Below are 21,110 nucleotides of genomic sequence, written 5' to 3' on the forward strand. Positions count from 1 at the left end.
TAATGTATAACAAAGATCATAAAAAAGGACTGATTTCTGTGTCAAGGTGGTGGTCCAGGTACAGGATAAAAGGGTCTTCTGGAACTTTGATATTGATTACCTCCTCCACTGTTCTGCCGACTGTTAGCCCCTCATCAGTGGAGAAAAGATAGCGTTACTGACAAATGTCACAGGCCTCTCACTAGCCAAGCCAGAAACCTACTGCACACTTATGAGGGGCAAACCCCCCGAAACAGCTGTCTGTGCATGGAATCTGGCTTGGCTTTCAATTCTATGTCATTGTTACAAGGCTTGTATAAAGAGTCTAACATTGACTTGCCTTCCAAAAGGTGGCACTCCAGAGGTATTATTGCATCTCTCTTATCTGCATATTACCCAGAGAAGCATCAATGGCCTTATAAGTCTCCTCACTCACCTTCTAGGTGCTCTCCCTAGGAAGTAAAGATAGTGTTCCTGACCCACGTCACAGGCCTCTCCCTAGCCAAGCCAGAAACCTACTGCATACAGTTGTCTGTGTATTGATTATGGCTTGGCTTTCAATTCCCGGTCATTGTTAGAAGGCTTGTATAAAGAGTCTAACACTGACTTGCAGAATGTGTTCTGTCGTTCCTTTGTTATTTCGCCTGAACATATGACTGTATAAAAAACTAGTTATTCCTCTCATTAAAGGCACATTGTTGCAATATTCTGTAACTGTCCAATCACAGCTGACAGTGTCAGAAAGTGTAGATCAGGAAGGGTATCGTTATTCCTTAAAGGGGTTGTCCCGAGAAAGCAAACGGGGGTAAGCACTTCTGTATGGCCATATTAATGCACTTTGTAATATACATCGTGCATTAAATATGAGCCATACAGAAGTTATTCACTTACCTTCTCCGTTGCTGGCGTCCTCGTCTCCATGGTGCCGTCTAATTTCAGCATCTAATCTCCCGATTAGACGCGCTTGCGCAGAAGGGTCTTCTCCCTTCTCTTTCTGTCTCGGCACGAGTGGAGTTCTGGCTCCGCCCCCTTCTACGCGTCATTGCGTAGCTCCGCCCCGTCACATGTGCCGATTCCAGCCAATCAGGAGGCTGGAATTGGCAATGGACCGCACAGAGCCCACGGTGCACCATGGGAGAAGACCCTTGGTGCATCGTGGGTGAAGATCCCGGCGGCCATCTTGCTAAGGTAAGGAAGAAGTCACCGCAGCGCGGGGATTCGGGTAAGTACTAAACGTTTTTTTTTTTTAACACATGCATTGGGTTTGTCTCGCGCCGAATGGGGGGCCTATTGAATAAAAAAAAACAACGTTTCGGCGCGGGACAACCCCTTTAAGGAGAACACCTAGAAGATGTGAAGAGACTTATAAGGCCATGCATGCTCCTCTGGGAAATATGCAAATGGTAAGATGGAACAATATCTCTACAGTGCCACCTACTGCAAAAGCTGGAAAGCAGCATTGCTGTAAGTTAATGTCAGACCTTTTATCAATGACTGGGAATTATGAGCCAAAGCCAGAATCTTTTCCAGGAGGTAAAAGATAACCATATACAGACCGACTGTTTACGGGTGATTGGAAGTGTAAAGACAGACCCTAACACTCAGTAATTAGATATTTACAGGAGGAATAACAGAGGAACAGCACAAAACAGAATGCAAATATTTATTAAATAGACATGCGAGGAAAGCGGACAGTCCCAAGTTGGGAACAAATAGGGTTCACATCTGCGTTATGATTTCAGTTATAATTCATTCTCCCTGTTCCATTTTTAGAGCAAAGAAACCGAATTAAAAAGAAATAAATGTATAAAAAAAACACAAAGAGGAAGCTTTCAGCCTCTCACACAGGCGGTTTTTAATAGCGTTTATCGTGTGTTTAAAACGCCTGCCAAATACGCTGTACTGAGCCTCCATTCATTTCAATGGGGCTTCTCAGACGAGCGTTTTAGCGCAGCGTTTCTAACGCGCTAAACTGAATGCCGTATGTTCTATTTTTCAGCAATGCCCATTGAAATGAATAGGGGGTGTTAAAAAGCTGCATACAACGTTTCTATGGTGTTTTCAACGAAGCATTCTCTGCCACCGCAAAGGGGAAATAAAGTGGTGACGTCATCAGCTCTGCAAACAGAATGGAGAGACGGAATAATGGCTGAAAGTCGTAACGCGGGTGTGAGCCCGCACATGTATAGTTATGTTACCATACCCTAAAAACACTGTTTTAACCCTTTCCAACCCACTGTCTGACGTCCGTATGATTTAAGGCTGTACAGCTCCGATATTGGAAGACATCCATCAGGGTTCTCTTACTGTATATTGCCAGCCTCTCTGCTGTCGGAGCCTATCCAACGTGTCACCTCATGCAGTACTGGCTTTAGCCAGCAGATAGCACTGTTGTATAACGGCAAAAAAAGAGTAGGCCCCCTAGGAAAACCAGGATACAAATTGGATTGGAAGGGGTTAAAGGGGTCGTGCAAGTTATTCCCTATGCACAGGATAGGGGATAATGTGATGATCTGTGGGGGTCTCAGCACTGGGACCTCCGTCAATCTTGAGAACTGCGGAGATAGCCGAGCAACATGCGTTCTGTTATTTCCGTCAGCCTCATTGAAATTAATGGAGCGCCGACCGCACATACTCGGCTGACGCTCCATTCACCGACAAGCACTTTATCCATTATCCTGTGCATGGGGGATGACTTGTAATTGTGGGAGACCAGTATAATACCCGTACGGTTCTGATCCCCACCAGAAGGTCGGTGCGGGATGATTGGTCTTCTTTGTGTAGTTTAAATGGGAGGAGAAAATTGCAATCAGACTTTAGTTTTACAAACACACAAGTGCAGAAAGTTGATCACAATGTTGTTGCGCAGATGTTCTGGGGTCCTCTGGGTATAGGACTTGGAGAAATGTCCCCTGTGAAGGCAGTAAATCGATATTCCAGGGCCGCATCCCGTTCTCGGTTTCTATGTAATAATTCCGCTTGAAGCATTGATGCCTTCGAATACAGACATGAACAACGGTTAAAGCAACATGTGACTTGGGGACAACCAGACAGGGAACATTCTGCAGCCATTCTCCTGTGTGAGGTCCTCTTTGGCCTCCTCTCTGAATGCGTCAATCACAACATCTCAGTAACCAGTATCTAGTCTCCTAAGATATCTGTCAAGACAATTCAAAGTAGTGCCAAGAACAGGGCAAGGTAGCAAAGTCCATAGAGAGAACACAGAAGGGAGGCTCCACCCACAAATAGAACAGTATAGGAAGGCTCCACCCACAAATAGAACAGCACAGGAAAGCTAATCCCTCAAATAGAACGGTACAGGAAGGCTCCACCCACAAACAGAACAGTACAGGGAAGCTCCACCCACAAATAGAACAGTACAGGAAGGCTCCACCCACAAATAGAACAGTACAGGAAGGCTCATCCCACAAATAGAACAGTACAGGAAGGCTCCACCCACAAATAGAAAAGCACAGGAAGGCTCCACCCACGAATATAATAGCACAGGAAGGCTCCACCCACAAATAGAACAGCACAGGAAAGCTAATCCCACAAATAGAACGGTACAGAAAGGCTCCACCCACAAACAGAACCGTACAGGGAAGCTCCACCCACAAATAGAACAGCACAGGAAGGCTCCACCCACAAATAAAACAGTGCAGGAAGGCTCCACCCACAAATAGAATAGCACAGGAAGGCTCCACCTACAAATAGAATAGTACAGGAAGGCTCCACCCACAAATAGAACAGTTCAGGGAGGCTTCACCCACAAATAGAACAGCACAGGAAGGCTCCACCCAGAAATAGAACAGTACAGGGAGGCTCCACCCACAAATAAAACAGTACAGGAAGGCTCCACCCACAAATAGAATAGCACAGGAAGGCTCATCCCACAAATAGAACAGCACAGGAAGGCTCCACCCTTAAGGAGAACACAAAGCAGGGAGGCTTGACCAATAAAGAGAACAGAGCATGAAGGCTCCACCAATAGAACAGAGGAGGCAGACTCCACCCATGAAGAGAATTGAGAATGGAGGCCCCACCCATAAAAATACAACTGCATGGAGTTTGTCTGTTCTCTCTCTGTTTGCATGGGTTTCCCTCCCACCATCCTATGACATGCAAACAGGTGAATTTAAAAGTTGTGAGCCTCAGTCAGGAGAGAACCTGTAATATCAAGTGATGTGAAGTCCTGTGGAATATCTATATGCTATAAAAACAATGATGATTGCCCCAGCCTGTCCCTGTGTGCCACATACTGGTGGGGATTTCCACTGAAATTCATGGGGGTTGTGGGAAAAAAGGCAGCAGCTGGAAAGAGCTAGATGTATACAATGTAAAAAGGTAAAGTCTCCTGGTGCTAGCACTGATTCATGACTTACTCCTAGTGTGATGTCTTGATGGTGATGGTGATGTCTTGGCAGACTGTTTTTTCGGGGTGGTTTGCTATTGCCTTCCCCATTCATCTTTTACCCCCCAGCAAGCTGGGTACTCATTTTACTGACCTTGGAGGGATGGAGGCTGAGTCAGGGCTCAGTCACACGAGAGTCTGACACACAAATTTTTGAACGCATAACTGATGCGTTAAAAAATTTGCGTGACCTAAGCGGGCGTTTATCCGCTCGAAAGAGCTTGGTCACACGGGCGTTTTGTGGCTGTGACAGCTGCTGTCACAGCTGTGGCAGATGAGGCGATGTTGTCCGATTGAATTCAATGGAGCCGGCAATATAGCCGGCTCCAATGAAAGTAATGGGCTGCCGGCAAGCGCTGCAGTGATTTTCGGGGAAGGGCTTCAAATATAAGCCTTTCCCTGAAAATCAATTCAAAAATGTGTAAAAAAAACCCTATACCCACCGCTCTGCAGCTGCCGGGGCTCAGCCGCGTCCAGCCGGCTCTTCTCCTGCACTGCTCTGAGTAGTATTCAGCAGGCGGGGATTTAAAATCCACGCCTGCTGAATGGGCTGCCTCTGATTGCCTGAGCACTGTGACCAATCAGAGGCAGGACTCAGCAATTGAATGACATCTGAGAGCTGCCTCTGATTGCTCCCTACACTCAGCCAATCAGAGGCAGCACTCACCCATTCATGAATTCATGAATGGATGAGTGCTGCCTCCGAAAATCACTGCAGTGCTTGCCGGCAGCCCATTAGATTCAATGGAGACGGCTGTATTGCGGGCTCCATTGAATTCAATGGGAGAACATCGTGTTCCTCTGCCACAGCTGTGCCAGAGGATCGTGATCTTCACTATATGTTCTCAATGGGGTCGGCGCTGCTGCCACCGGCCCCATTGAGCGCAAGGTGAAATCCCGGGATGCCGCAGTTACATGCGTTCTGCGAAATGGGGTCCCATAATTTTCGCCGCAGGCGTTTTTCTGCACGTCAAATTCGCACATGCGACCGCTGCCATTGAAAAGCATTGGTTCTATCTAGTGCAAACTTTTTGACGCGCGGAAAAATGCCCGTGTGACTGAGCCCTCAAGCTAGCTACCTGAACCACATGGGGATTGAGCCCGCAACCTTCAGGTCGTGAGCAAGAGCTTAGGACTGCCTTTCTGCTGCCTTAACACTCTGCGCCACATGAGGCCCTTATACAATGTAAGTTTTGTTTCAATTTTCAACCAGGTCCGGTGACTTTAGAAGGTTGGTGATAATGACTTTGTAAGATGCTCATGGCAATACAGGATTACAGCCTGTGGGACCGTGTCCTAAAATGTAGTGTGGATCCTTTCCAGAAGACTGAAGTCTACTATAGCAAGCTTGGTTTTCAAACAAAGACATATGGATACTGTGATGTTCAGATGCACTCCTGCACTCCTCTTCAGACACCCTGCTGCAGTGTCTGCTTGCTCACCGATAGCGGCTCGGAGGACACGTGCACTAACTCGGCTGTGCTCTTAAAGGGCCAGTACATACCTAACAAACTCCTTCCCTGCCAATTACTTGTGATCCCTGTTTATATCAGACATTCTCTGCCTATGGAAGGTGCCTGAGTTTGCAGTCCTTTGGTACTGCTTAAGGTGCTATCTCAAGCTCTGGTTCCTGACTTTGGCTATCACTGACTACCCTGTTGACTTATATTGACCACGCTTCTGTTTGCTGCCTGCCCTGACTTATGGCCTAGTGTCCGGTGCTGAACCAGTTCGGTCTGTCCCAAACTCCAGTTTGCACCATGTTCTAAAGTTCTGATTCCTGTCCCAACCTGGATTGCCTGACTACGCTTCTGTTGACACCCTCAGGTACTGAACCTAGGTCTGTAGTACTGGGGCGACTTCCAGAGTAATGCCCTGGTAAGCCCGTAGTGAACCCCACCCATATATACATATATATTTATGCTTTATTCTGCCGCTGTCACTGCTAGGAGGATATAAATTCATATTACAAGTCAACAGGACCTGCTGAAGTATAAAATAGCTGACTGACCATAAACACAATTCAGCAGTTTATTGAAGTGGAGCGTGACTCACCACCTCTAATTCCTTCTTCGCGGCCTCCATTTCTTCCTGCACAGAACGCTTGGGGTTTTTCTTCCTCTCTTGCATGGTCTGAATATGCTGTTTGATGCGGTGTTCCAGTCTGAGGTCTCTAGAGGCTCTACGCATGTAAAACAGGGAAGATTACTAATTTATGACACAAGGCATCCTCTTGTCTTATAATGGAGGAAGGACATTGGTCTATTTTGTATGAGGGATACAGTTCTTGCCAAAGGAGCAACCGCTCAGAAAATCCATCAATAAAAGCTTTATTTACAAACTGGCACAAAGTTTTGTGTCTCGGAGTTCGCTTCGATTTCAGGATTTGTTGCTAATTGGTATAAAAGTGGAGTAGAAAAAAATGAAAGTCTGACCTTTATCTCTGCGTCAGGCTATATAAACCAAACATATACGAAAATCCTCATTTGTTGTTATTTGCCTCATTAAATCCTGTCTGCGGGTTCTCACTATAATCAAAAACAGGTGCGGATGACACCAGAGAGCAATAGAAGTCTAATGACATGTTTTGCCAGACTTTTGATTGATGATCATATAGATCAATAGAGTAACCCGGTGTGCGATTGATTTGTAAGAAACAAAGATAATACAACAAACATGAACCTTCGGGCCCCCATGTAGCAGGAGATGGGGCCCCGGCGCCGAATAAAACAAGGCTGCTTTATTTAGACAGTTAAAAGGAGAGAAAAAAAAACCATGCACGTAGTGCCGACGCGTTCCAGCTACTAGAATGAACGGTTAATTATACCAATAATGAACTGAACGCAAGCGTGTAAGAAGGAAATAACAATGCGACATTCTGCTCGTCCGTTTTACATCAGCCGGAAAAGATAGATCATGAACTATCATCCGGCCGGAATTTGGCGGCCGGTCCCATAGACTCCTATGGGAGCTGCGGCAAAAGGGAGGTGGGAGGGAGTTTAGCAGCGTCTCTGCTAAACTCCCTCCCCCTCTCTGTCCCTTGCCGACTGTTGGCAAAGGGAGGAGGCGAGACGGAGCTGGAGATTAGCACACTAGCTCCCTCCCCATCCCATTGCAGATAGCCGGCAAGGGGCGGAGAGGGGGTGGGAGTTTAGCAGAGCTAAACTCTTTCCCCCCGCCTGGTGGTATCCCGGGCTTGTCGTATACTCGCCAGACCCAGGCCGTCTGAACAGACGCATAAACGGGAGATGTAGCCGTGACTTCGTCACAGCTGCCTCTCGTTTGTGCGATTTTTCAGTCGCGCCATGGCCGAGATACGGCTGGCCGAAAATAGCAGCTCCCGTGTGAAAGAGCACTTCTTTTGACACAAGTGTTTTTACGCTTGGCCGCAAAAAGTGACCATCTGAGGCATTGGCTTCAAATGCATTCGTTCAAATAGAACATGCGTGACTGAAATCGGCAGGCGCTTTTACGCGCGGCTAGAAAAGATAGATCTGGATCTATCTTTCAACAGATATATGCTGGCGACTCCTATAGACTCCTATGGGAGCTGGGAAAAAAGGGAGTTTAGCCGCCTCCAACGCAGGGAAAAGCTTACAGGTGCCTCTATTTAGGCATTCCGAGGATTTATGCTGAGCGAGGGATTTCCCGGTGTATTTTTTCGCTAATACATCGCACTCGGCCATGTGAATGGTTGAGAAAACGCTAATTAAGCTTGGGACTTGATCACGGAAAAGTTCTGTTTGTACGGTTGGACACAAATACTTTAGTTTGATGAATGTAATTTGCATATTCCACATCACGATAAACCGCATTTATAGTATCCCTTGAAGTCTAGCCAATGTGAACGAGGTTCTAGTGATCTGGAATACAAACTAGGTGATAAGGGTTGCGCTAACATAGGAGACTTTTTGGAAATAAATTTTACCCCAGAGCGTAAAATAGCGGCCAGAGAATCATCTTGTAACAGAATAGGTCAATTATTTTGTATAACACGTTTGATTTTGGCAAATTGAGTACTATATGCTGTAGAAAGAACTAGGGGCCAGTTCATCCCAAAGATGTTCAGTAGGGTTCAGGTTAGACTCTGTGTAGCCAGTCCAATCGTGGAACATCCAGATCCTCAATCCAACGTAAAACAGCATTAGGCTAGATTCAGACAAACGTATATCGGCTGGGGTTTCACACCGAGCCGATATACGTCGTCTCTCTCTACAGGGGGGGAGCCTGGAAGAGCCAGGAGCAGTGCTCTGAGCTCCTGCCCCCTCTCTGCCTCCTCTCCGCCCCTCTGCACTATTTGCAATGGAGAGAGGTGGGACGGGGGCGGGGCTAATTCTCGGAACTTAGCCCCGCCCCCGTCCCGCTTCCTTTCATTGCAAATAGTGCAGAGGGGCGGAGAGGGGGTGGAGAGGAGGCAGAGAGGGGGCGGGAGCTCAGTTCCTGCCCCTGGCTCTTCCATCCCCCCCCCCCTTGCAGATGAGGACACTGTATATCGGCTTTGCGTGAAAACCGAGCCGATATACAGTCGTCTGAATCCACCCTTAGATTGCAGGACGAATGGAGGGAAACACCAGCTGAAGTGTATCAGGTATTAGTAGAAAATATTCCCCGGAGAGTTTCCAATGTCATTAGGGCCAAAGGGGACCCAACAAATATTAACATATTAAATAAATACTACTTTTAATTCTTGCCCAGGTGTCCAATTACTTTTAGCAGGATAGTGTATATAGAGGTATTTAGTTGTGAACAGGACTAGTTAGTAGCAGTTCTTACACTCCCTCCCTCAGCCATGTCGCAGCATGTGTACACCATAACCACTAGGCCACTGGGAATGCCGATATTTACCCGTTTAATTCCCTAAACCAGGGTTCCCCAACTCCAGTCCTCAGGGACCGCCAACAGGTCATGTTTTCAGGATTTCCTCAGTATTGCACAGGGGATGTAATTATTGTCAGCGGCTCAGACATTGCCACAGGTGTTCTTACCATAGGATTTCCTGAAAACATGACCTGTTGGTGGTCCCTGAGGACTTGAGTTGGGAACCTCTGCCCTAGACCTTTATGGATGTTGGCCAAGCCTAGACGAAGCCAAGCTGGCCACATCCAAATAGAGAGTGTCCCGTTACAGCCAGCACACGGTCAAGTCTTTGCCAGCACACCTTTGTTTCCATGGGTTCTATCCTGATTAGTTAGGGTTAACATCTCCTGTGTTTACTAGTTCAGGTGAATTAGTCCTGCAGCTGTTAGCGAGGTGTGGCTGGTGATTGACAGTTTTATCAAACAATCAGCTTCTCCCTCTTCCCTATATAATCCAGCTCTTCCTGGCTAGGAGTTGCTGGTTATTTTTCAGTGTTCCCTGTGCAGTCATCCTGCGCCGTGTGCCTGTGTGGTTGGCTGCTGTGTTCGGGTTTGTTCTCTGTTTGTCTGGTATTCTGTTGCTCTTGTCTTTTAGTTATTGTCAGTTTCTGTTTGTTCCTTGGTTGTCAGTACTCTGGTTCCCCTCGGATTCCCGACCTGTCCTCGTAGAAGAAGAGGGATCGTCTCTTTCGAGATGTGTGTGCGCCACTGTGAGGTGGGTTCAGTCTGAGGGGTTCAGAGTGTCCACCAGTATAGCACACTTACACGTCCGTTCTGGCTGCCCTCGTACCAAGGGACCTCAGGTTTCCATTGGCAGTCCAGGACGACTATACCAGAGAGCCACACCTGCATGGTCATCTCGGCCCCTTCTCAACTCAACAGAGTTACTGAACAACAATCAGGCGACCAGCAGTTTTCTAAGAGGTGGGGGAGTCTAGAGGTGAACAGTGTATACACTACCCATATAAATAGTGACTAGCAGAGCATAACTAGAAAATGCTGGTGCTGAAAAGTGGAAAGACTGGGGCAGGGAGGGTGACTGATGGGACATGTACCCTATTTGCTCTACCTATAACCCGGCCATGTTTACATCTATTTTAAAAGAGCTTTCCAGGACTTAACCGTGCTGGCCTATCCTTATCTGTAGTAGGAAGGGCCACAGCGCTAGCTAGCTCCTACCTTGTTAAAAAAGTTGTGCCACCATTAACTTTTATCATCTATTCATGGGATAAGTGCTAAAAGTCTAATCCATCCTGAGAATGGGAGTCCTATGTCCCTATCTTCTCCTGACTGTATGCTCACTGTACCTCCTGCAGTGAGGAGAGTGAATAGAGCGGTGATCATATATGAGATGTCGCTCCATTCATTCTCAATGGGACTACAGGAGATAACCAAGCAGTTGTACTATTTCCATCAGCTCCACTGAAATGATTGGAGAGGCACCTCATATACGTGACCGCAGCTCCATTCAAACTCCACACCACTGGGTGGGTGCAGCGAGCTTGCACTGATGAAAGAGGGGAACGCAGAACCCCTGCATATAGATAAAGCATGGATTGGTTCCTGCTTGGCATGGTACCCTTTGTATGCTTTATCTATATGCAGATGTAGCACTAGGTAGCCACTCCCCTCTTTGTAGGGTGGTCATTGAATCAGACTGGTAGAGTTGGAAGGGACCTCCAGGGTCATCGGGTCCAACCCCCTGCTCAGTGCAGGATTCACTAAATAATCCCAGACTGATGTCTGTCCAGCCTTCGTTTGAACACTTCCATTGAAGGACAACTCACCACCTCCCGTGGCAACCTGTTCCACTCACTGATCACCCTCACTGTCTAATATCTAATCTGTGTCTCTTCCCTTTCAGTTTCATCCCATTGCTTCTAGTCTTTCCTTGTACAAATGAGAATAGGGCTGATCCCTCTGCACTGTGACAGCCCTTCAGATATTTGTAGACCGCTATTAAGTCTCCTCTCAGCCTTCTTCTTCCAATTTACCAGCTACAATCTGCAGTCTAAATAATGTTACTATTTCGGTTACCGGCATTCTCAATAACTGGGCACTTTTTCATTCCTGGACTCAAAAATGAATTATGCAGCATTATAAGACGTGGGACAGACAGAAACTTTCCATTTGCTGCTTGGGGCTTTGAAAACGAGCCAGCCGAGGCTTGCGATTAGGTGTACCACAGGGCATCCAACGAGGTGGTTTACAGTTTAACACTCTGAATATGGTCACTGTTGATTAAACAAACCTTGCTTTCTCCATGCCTTTCAGTGTGTTCGCAGACGTGACCCTTGGCATCATTTCCTGTTTTTCAACTGTAAGACTCTTTTGCTTATCCCAGCTATTCTTGTGTTTGGATGTGTCCAGATCTGTGGCAAACGGAGGAGCGGTGGCAGGCACCTAGGCATGTGTAATGACAGGGCGGTCAGTGAAACCAGACGCTATTTCCGTGGGAATATAGCACAGGAATGATATATAAGTCTACAAGAGCATGTAGGATGTAAACTACTATACAAAACAATCAGAAATATAATACATTCACAGGGAAACCAGGTTGGCTTTAAAGCTCAATATACACAGTATTGATAAAGTTTTAAAGAGGTTGTCCGGGACTTTTTTTTTTTCTGTTGATTCCCTGTCCTTAGGATAGGTCATCAGTAGATGAGCAGCGGAGGTCCACAGCTCAGGATCCCTGCCAATCAGCTGATTGCTGGATGGGAAACACAGGAAGCATACTGTGCTGACCATAGCACAGTGGCCTGGGTTGGTATTGCAGGCACAGCTCCCATTGAATTCAATAGGAACTGTGCCTGCCGTACCAAACCGGCCGCTGCGCTATGGTCAGTGTGATCTGCTTCCTACGCTGTCCATAATGACAGCGACACTGGGAATCAGCTGATCAGTAGGGATCCCGAGCAGTGGACCCCCGCTGATCAATAAAAAAAAATACAAAATATCCCGGACAACCCCTTTAAGGAGAAACACAGACGCTCTGTACTGAGGAGCTGCTGGCACTTTGTGTCTCATGGAGTTGATTTCTCACTATATGAATGCAGCCATAGAGTGCATTTACATGGGTGAGTATGATCTTGGTCCTAGATAGAAGGGGGTTCTTCACTGTAACAGCAGTGAGACTGTGGAACTCTCTGCCTGAGGACGTGGGGATGGCAAAATCGATAGAGGAGTTTAAGAGGGGACTTGATGTCTTTCTAGAGCGCTATGATATTACAGGATATAGACATTAAATAACTAGAAGAGTTGTTGATCCGGGTCTTGGAGTCAGGTAGGAACTTTCAAACATTGATCCAGAGATTATTCTGACTGTCATTATGGAGTCGGGAAGGAATTTTTTTTCCCCTAATGGGCTAATTGGCTTCTGCCTCGTTTGTTTGGTTTTTTTTTGCCTTCCTCTGGATCAACAAGGGGGAGTGGAAACAGGCTGAACTAAATGGATATTGTTTTCTCTTAGCCTAGCACACTATGTTACATATCGCACTTGCAAATGTGTGTATCATGTGTTTTGCTATAACAACGTATAGCATTGCTGAACATGTGATTTTCATGCGTGTTTTTTACATGCAAGAAAATCACCTATTTCTATAGGAAAAATAAAAGTTATAAACACACGAAAAAGCACATCTACATGCAAGTGCAATGAGGATTTTTTTCCCCATAGAAAGTTATGGGTGATATCGCCTAAAAAATAAAACCTGCTGCAATATTTGTATCTCGCAGCATCAAAGTGAGAGAAACATCGTTCATGTAAACGGACCCACTTCAAATAACGGACTCTAATTTCATGCATCTCACAATGCACAAAACGCATGCAATAAAATTGGCAGTGTAAGTACATCCTTAGAGCCCATTCACATGGGCCATTTTCACAAGCGATATCTGACCAATTTTTGGCCTGCTCATAATTGCTTATGGCAGCAAAAAAAAAATGCATCGCACTTGCATGTATATGAAATTTTCATGAAAATGCTATTTTCCTGTTTTTCCTATTGAAGCCTGAAAGACGAGCGTGAAAAATCACATGTTGCAAAGATGCGATGAGATGCGTTTTCCTCAAAAAATTTGCAGGTTTAACCCTTTCCAATCCACTGTCTGACGTCTGAAGACATTCTGATTGAAGGCTGTACAGCTCCGATGTCGGAAGACGTCCGGCAGGGCATTCTTCCTGTATATTACTGGCTGCTCTGTTGTCAGGGGGCCTCTCCAGCATGTCACATACCGCAGTACTGGCTCTAGCCAGCAGATGGTGCCATTGTATAATAGCAGAAAGAGAAAACCCCCTAGGAAACCCTGAATCCAAAATTGGATTGCAAAGGGTTAAGAGTGTTTTCCGCAGCAGGTTTAAGAGTGCGATACCAGTCGGAGTTTCTTTGACTGATATCGCACTCACCCATATGAATATCCTTAGTGGTTTTTCACCACTGTCTTGCATGGATCACGGTTTTCTTTCTTCCTAGAACTACTTTTACAGGATTCCTGAAGTCTAGAGAAAAAGCAGCTTATCGTCCAATATGAGGAGCGCAAGCCATCACCTCCACTTACAACAGGTCCCTCTATCATGTTAGGGTGACATAATGAGACTTGAAATAAGGTCTTGTCCTTGTAATCTCCAATGATAAATGGTATAAATCATGTCCTGAGTCCGGCCTTCAGCCTTGTACCCAGACATTAGTGTGATCATAAATGAAGATTTACATCATTAACGCCCCTCAAGGTCTTCTGTAGACACTCGTCGGTTTATATTTATTCCAGTATAAATACTGAATTGTCGCCATTCCAACATTTTGTGGGATATTCTGATAAAAATGACTGCTATAAAATGTGTGAAAAAACACAATCTGTTATTTTTTGGAGTACCGCTATAAAGGTTTAAGTAAAACAACGAAAAGAACAGGAATTCAAAGAATATGATAAATTCCCAGAGATGTTCAAAGAACAACTATGGAGCAGAGCTGAATAATAAACATAAACACATGACCTTAAAATAAATATTCTGTGTAAACAAACCGCCACTATGTTACGGTCCCAAAATACAGAGGGCCTTGTGGGTATATACCGATCACACACCCCTAAAGATACAATGCCAAAAGAAATGGAGAAGGACTAACAATGATATATATACATATTATATATACACATTGTAAACAATCCCTCCCCTAGAAGTTGTCGGAATCACATGACACTTTCTCTGCGCGACTGTAATGTTGATATAAGTGATTACAACATCAGAGGAAAATATAATTTATTGTGGAAAACTGAACACTTGAAGAGAGGCTCTAGTACCCTGCTGTACCGCCTCTAGCTTGGATACAAGATGTGATACGAGGGAGCATGGAGGCTCTAGTACCCTGCTGTACCGCCTCTAGCTTGGATACAAGATGTGATACGAGGGAGCATGGAGGCTCTAGTACCCTGCTGTACCGCCTCTAGCTTGGATACAAGATGTGATACAGGCGGGCATGGAGGCTCTAGAATCCTGTTGTATCGATAGCCTGTAGCTTGGATACAAGATGTGATACGGGCGGTCATGGAGGCTCTGTTATCCTGTTGTACCACCTCTAGCTTGGATACAAGATGTGATACAGGCGGGCATGGAGGATCTAGTACCTTATTGTACCCCCTCTAGCTTGGATGCAAGATGTGATACTGGTGGGCATAGAGGCTCTAGGTCCGTGTTGTACCACATCTAGCTTGGATACAAGGTGTGATGCGGGCATGGAGGCTCTAGTAGCCTGTTGTACCGCCTCTAGCTTGGATACAAGATGTGATGCAGGTGGGCAGGGAGGCTCTAGTACCCTGTTGAGTCACCTATAGCTTGGATACAAGATGTGATACAAGCGGGCATGAAGGCATACAGTTTCTGTATGGTATCCCTACGACGTATCAGTAGGATTTGCTGTTACTGAGCCTCTTGATCGTGCAAACTCGTAGGCTGTCAAAGTTGGTGTCCCAAATGGTTCCATACATGTTCTATTGGCTATACATATGACGAATGGGCAGCCACGAAAGTGTGGCAATGTTATGGAGACATTCCTGTGACCCTCTTGTTGGTGCGGCTGAGCGTTATCCTGCTGGAAAATGTCTCTTGGAAGCCGCCATGAGAGGAACACATGTGGCTGCAGGATGTCCTGAACATATCGCTGAGCTGTCACTATTCATAGTATCACTACTAGGGGTGACCAACTGTCGTATGCGATGGCCCCCCAGACATTACACCAGCAGGGGGCAGTGTGCCACTCCACAGCAAAGGCAGGATTGTGGCGCTCAACCCAAGGTCTCCAGACACGAACACGGCCGTCGTCAGTGCCCAAACTAAACCTGGATTAATGGCTGTAGACAACCCGCTTCCACTCCGTAGCAATCCAGTTTTGTCGTTCATGTAATCACTACATATGGAGATGACAGTGGGTGGGAGTCAAAGGTGGTACACATAATGGGTGCCGTGAGATGAAATGTCCTTCAGCAAGCGCCTTGAAATGGTTCCGACAGATACAGGAGCCTGTAACGATGGCGCCACCTGTCTCTGGATGGTGGACAACATAACAGTTGGAGTTGCTCATTCTTGTCAGATGATCAGACGCTCCTCTCTACTAGTGGTCTTTTGAAGGCGTCCTGAGCCCAGTCACTTTGTGTGCCCTCACACACCCACTGGTCCCAACACCTCCTAACAGTCTGGTCAGACATTCCTCTCTACTGGTGATCTGTAGACGGCGTCATGAGCCCGGTCACCTTGTGTGCCCTCACAAATCCACTGGTCCCAACACCTCCTAACAGTCAGGTCAGACGCTCCTCTCTACTGGTGGTCTATCGGGGGTCCTGAGCCCGGTCACCTTGTGTGCCCTCACAAATCCACTGGTCCCAACACCTCCTAACAGTGAGGTCAGATGCTTCTCTCTACTGGTGGTCTATCGGGGGTCCTGAGCCCGGTCACCTTGTGTGCCCTCACACATCAACTGGTCCCAACACCTTCTAACAGTCTGGTCGGAACGGTCCAGGTGGGGGGCAATTCATCAATACGACCATCCAGCTTCTCGCATCCCAATAATGTGCCCTTCTAAAACCCTGTTACCTGGGCAAAATCTCTTTGATTGCGTCGTACAGATATGTCTAGTGGTCAACAAGCTCTACACAAGTGAAAAATGAGATCCAGTACACACAACTGAACTGTGTAGAACGTGTACTGCATCTTAAGGTCGTCCAAGCAGATACCATCTCCTTATATCTATCAATTTTGAATCTCTTGTCCAAATAATTCACAACGGTGGGCTTTTATAAAAGCTTTTATGCCAGAATTCTGGAGTAAACAATTTGTGACTTTTCGGCTTCTTGTGCCAGTCTTGCAACCACTTTTGCAAATAGTGTGTGGGGTTTTTCGGGAGGGGAATGACAGATTTATGTATAAAGGCGACCAGGCCCCTCTTGAACGCTTTTATCGAATTTGCCATCCCCATGTCCTCAGGCAGAGAGTTCCAACCCCCTTCTTTACTGTAAGAGTAGTGAGACTATAGAATTCTCTGCCTGAGGACGGATAGGGGATAACTTGCTGATCGGTGGGGGGCTCGGTGCTAAAACTCCCTTGCATAATTTGTCCTCCTCATTGCGGTTAAGTGCACCATTCATTTTCAATGCAACTTCCGGAAGTGACCTAAGACGCCAGAAACGAGCGCGAGAAGCTAGCCAGGAGCAGGGCGGAAGGCGCCACCGCAGCGGCGCAGGAGCCGGTGCCAGAAGGTCACTAGGAGTCCCGGAAGTGGCTGGAGGACTGCCCGCTGAAGGCTCAGCGGGCAGAAGCAGAGGAGCAGGTCCCAGAGCGGCAGGAGGACAGAGAGCGGGGCTGCTGGGAGGGAGGTCCTGCCGGTGAGACTAGAGGTGACGTCACCGGAGCTGTGGAGGAGCTGTGTGTGTGTGTGTGTGTGTGTGCGCGCGCCTGTGGGTCTAAGTGTGTGTCTCTGACTAAGTGAAGGGTATTAGAGTGTGAGTGTGTAAGTTTCTGTGTGTAAAGTGTAAGTGAAGCAGAATTGGGTGATCAAGAGAGTGTGTAGGCGTTATTTAATACAAAAAAAAGTGTGAGTGGCTGCGCACGGTCGGCGAAGTGTAATCTGCTGCGCGTTTGGAGTGTGAGCAAGTCTATCTTTACTTCACTACTTCCATAACTAAATTGTAGATCCCCATTAGGATGAACTCCATGCCTGGCAATGTCATCCAGTGTACTACTTGTGCAATGTATGCAGTCCTTGATCAGCCGATCGGGGGTACATATTGTTGTGCAAGATGCGTTCTCGTCACACGTTTAGAAGCCCAAATCCTGGATCTAAATGAGCGACTTGCAACACTGCAATCCATTGGCATCATGGAAAGGAGTTTGCTGCTCACTGAGCAGATGCTCGCTGGGGTAGAGGCGGGGGTGGACGGTAGTAGGGAAGAGCAGGGGGAGCAGGCAGCCAGCTGGGAGACAGATAGGAGGGGTAGAGGGAAGAGAACCAGGGAGGCTAGTCCTGAACTGGCACAACCCAACAAGTTAGCAAAGTTGGCAGATGAGGGCGATGCCATTACAGAGCCAGCACAGCTGCAGCACGACATGCCCTCTGAACGCCAGGGGATAACTGCTCCAGTGACATGGGGACGGGGAGTGCAGGACAGGCTAGACAGGTCCTAGTGGTGGGGGACTCAATTATAAGGGGGACAGATAGGGCAATCTTCCATAAAGACCGGGATCGTTGAACGGTGTGTTGTCTTCCTGGCGCTCGAGTTCAACACATCGCGGATTGGATTGACAGATTACTGGGAGGGGCTGGTGAGGATCCAGCGGTCATGGTGCACGTTGGCACCAATGAACAAATTAGAGGTCAATGGAGGGCCCTCAAAAATGATTTCAGGGACTTGGGGTCCAAGCTTAGGGCGAGGACCTCCAGGGTAGTTTTCTCAGAAATACTACCTGCACCTAAAGCCACACTAGAAAGGCAGCAATATCTTAGGGAGGTAAACAAGTGGCTCCGGAGTTGGTGTAAGAAGGAGGGATTTGGGTTCCTGGAGAACTGGGCTGACTTTGCCGTCAGCTACAGGCTCTACCGTAGGGATGGGCTGCACCTCAATGGGGAGGGTGCAGCTGTGCTAGGGGAGGAGATGACTAGAAAGCTGAAGGAGTGTTTAAACTAGGGACTTGGGGGGAGGGCAAAAAGAGAAACAAGGGGTAGTCAGTGTAGCTAGCGACCTGGATTTAAGCAATGGGAATGGGTGTCGAGCAGGGGTTGGGGTTAGTACAGTTAGCACTGACAGAACAGCCAATAGTACCATTAGTAGCAAAATGAAGTTAAAGAACAAAAACAACCATATAAATTGTATGGTTACGAATGCAAGGAGTGTGATCGGCAAAGTGGGTGAGCTTGAAGCAAGAATGACTGATGAAAACTACGATATAGTTGGAAACATGGCTTGATGATAAGTGCGATTGGGCGGCGAATTTACAAGGTTACAATCTCTTTAGAAGAGACCGTGGGGAACAGAAAGGGGGAGGGGTATGTCTGTACATTAAATCGTACTTATTGCCGAGGATAAGGGAGGATATAGGTGCAGGAGATGAACAGGTGGAATCTCTGTGGGTAGAAATACAGGGAGAAAAAAAATAACAAAATCCTGATAGGGATTTTCTATAGGCCACCAAAAGCAACAGAAGAAACTGAAACCTTACTATTAAGGCAGATAGAAGAGGTGTCAAACCGCTATGAAGTAATTATCATGGGGGACTTTAATTATCCGGATATAATATGGGATAACGAGACCTGCAAATCTCAAAAGGGTGATAAGTTCTTGGGAACAATTAAGGATAACTACCTTACCCAACTGGTACAGGAGCCTACTAGAGGGAGGGCCACTCTGGACTTAGTACTAACCAACAAACTGGACCGAATAATGGGGGTGCAGGTTGAGGGGCACTTGGGGAACAGTGACCACAAAATAATTAACTTCCAGCTGTCATTCAATAAGAAGCCTTATCAGGGAGCGACAAACAAACTAAACTTTAGTAAAGCAAAATTTGATCAGCTTAGAACTACTATAGGCAACATTAGTTGGGACAACACCCTCAAAAATATCAGTACAGAGGACAAATGGAAAAAGTTTAAAAAGATCCTAATCGCCTCATATGAACAGTTCATACCCTTTAAAAATAAAAGAACTACAAGTAAAAGGAAACCATTGTGGCTGATAAAACTGTAATAGGGGCAATAAACAAAAAAAAAGAAAGCGCTTAAACTACAAAAGAAGCGCTAAAATCATACAGGGAAAAAGAAAATATGCAAAGAAAAGATCAAAATTGCTAAGGAGGAGGCAAAAAGACTGATCAACAAAGAGAGCAAAAACAACCCTTATCTATTCTTCAATTATATTAAAGGGGTTGTCCTGCGCCGAAACGGGTTTTTTTTTTTTATTCAATAGGCCCCCCGTTCGGCGCGAGACAAACCCAATGCATGTGTTAAAAAAAAACAAAAACGGGTAGTACTTACCCGAATCCCCGCGCTGCGGCGACTTCTTCCTTCTTCTTACTTACCTTAGTAAGATGGCCGCCGGGATCTTCACTGTGCAGTCCATTGCCGATTCCAGCCTCCTGATTGGCTGGAATCGGCACACGTGACGGGGCGGAGCTACGAGGAGCCGCTCTCCGGCACGAGCGGCCCCATTCAGAAGACAGAAGACCGCACAGCGCAAGCGCGTCTAAAATCGCCAGAAGAGGCGATTTTAGATGGATCCATGGAGACGAGGACGCCAGCAACGGAGCAGGTAAGTGAATAACTTCTGTATGGCTCATAATTAATGCACAATGTATATTACAAAGTGCATTAATATGGCCATACAGAAGTATATAACCCCACATGCTTTCATGAGACAACCCCTTTAACAGCAAAAGGATTTGCACTAAGAGCACTGGCCCTTTAACAAATAATGCAGGAGAAATCATTGAAGATAATGGGGGGAAGGCAAACCTATTAGTTTCTTTTTAAGTGTATTCACGAACGGAAAAGAAATGTTACATGAGATGCAGGGGAATAAAATGAACCCCGGGCAAAATATTACATACCTAACACAGGAGGAAGTGCAGAACCCGTTAAAGAGGAATAAAATCGATAAATCGCCACACCCAGATGGAATACACCCAAGGGTTCTAAGGGAACTAAGTGATGTGATAGCTAGGCCGCTATTTCTAATATTTATGGATACTATCAAGACCGGAGTTGTACCATTGGATTGGCGCATTGCCAATGTGGTTCCAATATACAAAAAGAGAGCCTAGTAACTACAGGCCGGTAAGTCTCACTTCAGTAACTGGAAAAATATTCGAGGGGTTTCTGAGAGACGCCATCGAAGAATACCTCAAGGAGAACAACGGAATAACTCCTCACCAGCATGGGTTCATGAGGGGTCGATCATGTCAGACCAATATGATCAGCTTCTATGATGAAGTAAGCTCTAGGCTGGACCTGGGAGAGTCTATTGATCTTGTATATCTGGACTTCTCTAAAGCATTTGACACCGTGCCGCATAATAGGTTGATAGACAAAATAAGGCAGCTTGGATTGGGTGAAAACGTGTGCATCTGGGTAAAGAATTGGCTCAGAGATAGAAAGCAGAGGGTGGTAATAAATGGTTCATACTCAGATTGGGCCACCGTTACTAGTGGGGTGCCACAGGCCTCATTCTGTTCAATATATTTATCAATGACCTGATAGAAGGACTGCACAGTAAAATATCAATATTTGCAGATGACACAAAAATATACAAGATAATTAATACAATGGAGGACAATGTGTGGCTACAAATGGACCTAGATAAGCTGGGGCCTTGGGCAGAAA

The 21,110-nt window shown here is 46.4% G+C and overlaps 1 protein-coding gene across 1 annotated transcript in view; it reads right to left on the reverse strand.

Annotated features, from left to right (window-relative positions):
- Positions 1–1,628: 1,628 nt before the first annotated feature.
- The window catches only part of LRRC27 (leucine rich repeat containing 27), a 90,311-nt gene continuing 70,829 nt past the window's right edge, over positions 1,629–21,110 (reverse strand). Inside the window, exons 9-11 of the mRNA XM_066601187.1 lie at positions 11,498–11,649; positions 6,446–6,572; positions 1,629–2,973 (exon numbers count right to left, since the gene is read on the reverse strand). Coding sequence (XP_066457284.1) covers positions 2,830–2,973; positions 6,446–6,572; positions 11,498–11,649 — 423 coding nt within the window. The 3' untranslated portion in view covers positions 1,629–2,829. The remainder of the gene's footprint in view (positions 2,974–6,445; positions 6,573–11,497; positions 11,650–21,110) is intronic.

Source organism: Eleutherodactylus coqui, chromosome 4 (assembly GCF_035609145.1).
Source record: "Eleutherodactylus coqui strain aEleCoq1 chromosome 4, aEleCoq1.hap1, whole genome shotgun sequence".
Taxonomy (NCBI): domain Eukaryota; kingdom Metazoa; phylum Chordata; class Amphibia; order Anura; family Eleutherodactylidae; genus Eleutherodactylus; species Eleutherodactylus coqui.